At 41.4% G+C, this 5442-nt stretch overlaps 1 protein-coding gene across 1 annotated transcript; it reads right to left on the minus strand.

Moving 5' to 3' along the window:
- Positions 1-217: 217 nt before the first annotated feature.
- Positions 218-3592, minus strand: LOC145867122 (stonustoxin subunit beta-like). The gene is made up of 3 exons (XM_082971178.1): positions 3423-3592; positions 1950-1996; positions 218-1350 (listed from the first exon to the last, which is right to left on the minus strand). Exons 2-3 carry the CDS (start codon positions 1969-1971, stop codon positions 827-829), a joined length of 546 nt encoding a protein of 181 aa, XP_082827304.1. The 5' UTR covers positions 1972-1996; positions 3423-3592; the 3' UTR covers positions 218-826.
- Positions 3593-5442: the final 1850 nt, after the last annotated feature.

Below are 5442 nucleotides of genomic sequence, written 5' to 3' on the forward strand. Positions count from 1 at the left end.
AATGTTTAAACAGAGGATACATCTAAAACAGGATAAAACAAGTGCAGTATGTTGTGAGAATGTTACTTTAACGTCGACTCATAACGTCACACTATAACTTCATGGGAGTCTTGTGGAAAGACTGCATGTTGTTTTGGGTGGATTGAGTGACGTCTTCATCAACATTTTGCAGAATATTCCGGTAATATTTTCACCTCTTGTCGGCTGCAGACATTCATAAGGAGTTCCAGTAGTTTATTTGTAATTTGCAGGTATTAAAAGTAATACATACATTGTAATTCCTTGTTGGATCTCTCTCACATACAGGACAGTACATACCAGAGGAGGCTGCTGAGGGGAGGACGGCTCATAATAATGTCTGGAACAGAGTGAATGAAATGGAACACATGGAAACCACGTGTTTGATACCATTCCACTTATTCCACTCCAGCCATTACAAGCCTGTCCTCCCTAAATAAGGTCCCACCAACCTCCTGTGGTACAAACACAAACAGTAAAATATATAGTGCTGGAATGTCTGTTTGATGGTCCTCATTTGAAGGTCCTGTGTCAAGGTCCTCACAAATATAGGGAGACGAGTATGCGTGTGTGTGTCCTGTGTGTGTGTCCTGTGTGTGTGCCCTGTGTGTGTGTGTGTCTGGTGTGTGTGTCAAGTGTGTTTGTCCTGTGTGTGTACAGTGAGTGTCCAGTGTGTGTCTGTGTCTGGTGTGTGTGTCAAGTGTGTTTGTCCTGTGTGTATGTGAAAGTGTGTTTGTCCAGTGTGTGTGTGTGTGTGTCCAGTGTGTGTGTGTGTGTGTGTGTGTGTGTGTGTGTGTCAGGTTATTATTTACAGGGACACTGAGGAGTCGTAATCAACCCAAAACCCTGGATAGAGGGGCTCAATGAATGCGGAGGTGAATGTGATCAGGTGGGTCAGTGTGTCAGAGGAGGCTCTATAGAAGGACAGAGTGCCGGCTGACCAGTCCAGATACACTCCTACTCTGTGGGAGCTGGAGGAGGGGACGTCTATGGTAGTGGGATTATTATTGTGCCAGGCAATGTAACTGTTGTCAGAGCAGGACAGACTCCAGGACTTGTCATTGTGTCCAAGCCAACAGTCATCACCCCATCCTCTCCTGTTGATTCCTTTATATGTCACTCCTATACCAGCCCATCTCCCACTCCACTCTACCTCCCAGTAACAGCGCCCAGTCAGACTCTCTCTACACAGCACCTGTCTACAGTAGTCAAATCTCTCTGGGTGATCAGGATACGGCTGCTCCTCTCCCCTACATGTCACCTTTCTGTTCTCCTCAGACAGAGAGAGGTGTCTGTCTACTGTGTTTAGGTCCAGTGTGAGATCACAGACATCTGATGGATGAAACCAGACACAATATTAGAAATCATCATCATTCACATTAGAATATTAACTCACTTTTCACTAATTCATTTAATGTAGATGTTTCTAGGTATCAAAAGGAGAAGTTAAGGTAACTTGAGACTTGTTGAATGATCATATGTTATACTGTATGGTAATATAAAACACACTTATTCACACACACACACACACACACACACACACACACACACACACACACACACACACACACACACACACACACACACACACACACACACACACACACACACACACACACACACACACACACAGACACACACACACACACACACACACCTGTATGCATACATGAACACAAACACACATTTCTTATGTAAGACAAACACACCACACACACACACACAAACAGTGACACACACACACACACACACACACACACACACACACATTGTCATATCAACTCTTTGTAAACGTTGGTGTCCCTGATTTGTGCTTCTGTAGAACTACAGATGATATTTAATATGACCAAGTCAGTAATGATGGTGGTCTTTGACTTAACTTGAATTAAGACTTATTCTTAGTCATATTCTTCACAGCAGTCAACACTCACATTTTCTAAGTCCAGGTTTCATTCTGTTCTCTCCACCATGTTCCACACTGTAGCGGTAAGCAGAAGAACAGACAGTCATTGAGGGATACACCTGAACTCCACACACACACACACACACACACACACACACACACACACACACACACACACACACACACACACACACACACACACACACACACACACACACACACATTCACACTTTAAGCGTTGGTAAGAATGGTTGTGTGTGTGTGTGTGTGTGTGTGTGTGTCCACTGTGTGCGTGTGTGTCCAGTGTGTGTGTGTGTGTCCAGTGTGTGTGTGTGTGTGTGTGTCCAGTGTGTGTGTGTGTGTCCAGTGTGTGTGTGTGTGTCCAGCGTGTTTGTGTGTGTGTGTCCAGTGTGTGTGTGTGTTTGTGTGTGTGTGTCCAGTGTGTTTGCGTGTGTGTGTGTGTGTGTGTCCTGTGTGTGTGTGTCCACTGTGTGTGTGTGTCCAGTGTGTGTGTGTCCAGTGTGTGTGTGTCCAGTAAGTGTCTCCAGTATGTGTGTGTGTCCAGTGTATGTCCAGTGTGTGTGTGTCTAGTGTGTGTGTCTCAAGTGTGTGTGTGTGTCCAGTGTGTACAGCAAGTGTTTCCTGTGTGTGTGTGTGTGTGTGTGTGTGTGGACACTGGACACACACAGGACACACACTAGACACCCACACACACTGGACACACACACAAACACACTGGACACACACACTGGACACACACACAAACACACTGGACACACACACTGAACACACACACACACACTGGACACACACAAACACACACTGGACACACACAAACACACATTGGACACACACAAACACACACTGGACACACACTGGACACACTGGACACACTGGACACACACAGTCAGCATATAACTTTGTCCATGTGGTGGAAAGAATGTTTGTCTTAACTATCCTGATAAGTCAAACATGTCTGATATGAACATTGAACAAAATAAATAAATACAGTAGGGGAAGAGGTAGTTGTTTGGGCTAAATTATAGATTGGCTATGTACAGGTGCAGTGATCTGTGAGCTGCTCTGACAGATGGTGCTTAAAGCTAGTGAGGGAGATAAGTGTTTCCAGTTTCAGAGATTTTTGTAGTTCGGTATGCTCTGGTCTGAGTCGCGCTGTACAAAACTGGCGATAGCTTTTCGAGCTAAGGGATAGCTGATGACCGCCAACTCCAACGTAAACTGGCCAACCTCTGGCTAACCTCTGGCTTCTGTTGTGGATTTCAGAGTTGAGGTAAATAATATATATATTTTATATATTTTCTTTAATTGGTTGCAGAGTGTTTTGACATTGAGTTTTTAGAAAAAAATATATAAAAAGATATGCGAAGAAAATATGTAACTATATATATATATATATATATACACGGGACACGACAAGAGGAGGGTAAAGGACGTCTGACTGCCATTTTGGAATGAACATTGACATAAACCCTCTACATACTTGAGTTTCTCCAGTCTGCAGTGTGGATCCTCCAGTCCAGCAGAGAGCAGTCTGACTCCTGAGTCTCCTGGGTGATTGTAGCTCAGGTCCAGCTCTCGCAGGTGTGAGGGGTTTGACCTCAGAGCTGAGACCAGAGAAGCACAGCCTTCCTCTGTGACTCCACAGCCTGACAGCCTGCAAAGAGTCAAATCATATTAAAATCAAACTGCTATTCTTTGGTGGTGAAAATAGTGGCAGTATATTTGTTTCTACATTTTCAGATACATCAGTGTCCTGAAACCTTCCATATCTATTCGTAAATGGATGTTTCATTATTAGAAATGACAAATTATCAACGTTTTGCCTGCAGATAAAAACATGTATAGTATGAATATTTGAGTAGACTGACCAGACCAGTTTAAAAGCAGTATCAGTCAAAAGACAGACTATATATCAATTTCAATAGACATTCCATCCCATTTAACTATCTGAAACACCTATTTAATTCTATTAACATTTTTTTTTGTTTTATTGTGAATTTAGATTTAGATTTATTGTGAAGATAGATTTATCAGATTTAGATTGTATTGAGTATACAGTCCACACCATATCTATTTTGACAGTGAAGATAACATTTTAAATGTGGCTCTAAACTCCAACATTTTGGATTTCAGATCAAATGTTTCATATGAGGTGACAGTATATAATGTAACATTTTATTTGAGGGTATTTTCATACATATCTGTTTCACCATTTAGAAATGAAAGCACTTTATGTATCTAGTCCCCTTTTTTGAAGAAGTCATAAGTATTCAGACCAATTCACTTATAGTGTATTAAAGTAGTCAAAAGTTTAGTATTTGGTCCCATATTCTTTGACTGCAATGGCAACATCAAGCCTGTGACTGCCATGATTGAGAAAGATCATGAAAAATAATGAAAAATAATGAGTGAGAGAGTTACAGAGGCTACAACAAAACATACTAACCTCTCACCATTACCAATAACAGAGGCTACAACAAAACATGCTAACCTCTCACCATTACCAATATCAGAGGCTACAACAAAACATGCTAATCTCTCACCATTACCAATAACAGAGGCTACAACAAAACATGCTAACCTCTCACCATTACAAATAACAGAGGATACAACAAAACATGCTAACCTCTCACCATTACCAATAACAGAGGCTACAACAAAACATGCTAACCTCTCACCATTAACCTCAAATAAAAGGTGACATTCTGTACTGTCACCTAATATAAAATGTTTTATCTCAGATCTAAATTGCTGGAGTATAGAATCAACTTGAAAACTGTAAGCTTCACTGTCCAAACACATATGGTGTGGACTATGTGTGTCTGGTAAACACATGTGGATCTGGTGAACAGTTATCACTTGTTGACCAACTACAGGAATACTGACCTCAGAGTCTCCAGTTTACAGTGGGGATTCCCCAGTCCAGCAGAGAGCAGCTCCACTCCTGAATCCTTCAGGTCATTGTTACTCAGGTCCAGCTCTCTCATGTGTGAGGGGTTTGAACTGAGAACTGAGGCCAACACTTTACAGGATGTGTTTCTGAGTTTACAGCCAGTGAGTCTGCCAACACAGAAGAAATACAATAACAGACAGGTTGTATTAAAATGATACGTTTAGCTTTCTCTGTTTACGCTGTTACCCGTTTACAAATAATGTGTTGGGTTTGACCTCAGAGCTGAGACCAGAGAAGCACAGCCTTCCTCTGTGACTAGACAGCCTGACAGCCTGCAAAGAGTCAAATCATACTAAAATCACACTGCTATTCTTTGGTGGTGAAAATAGTGGCAGTATATTTTTTCAACATATTCAGATATATCAGTGTCCTGAAACCTGCCATATATATTCATAAATGGATGTTTCATTATTATAAATGATCATAATATTACTTGTAGAGAGAAAATGTATAGTACAAATATTTGAGCACTGACCAGACCAGTTTAAAAAGCAGTATCAGTCAAAAGACAGACAGTGAGGTATCAGATTTAGATTGTATTGAGTAT

This window comes from Salmo salar, unplaced genomic scaffold (assembly GCF_965601325.2).
Source record: "Salmo salar unplaced genomic scaffold, fSalSal1 ptg000206l, whole genome shotgun sequence".
NCBI classification, from domain to species: Eukaryota; Metazoa; Chordata; class Actinopteri; order Salmoniformes; family Salmonidae; genus Salmo; species Salmo salar.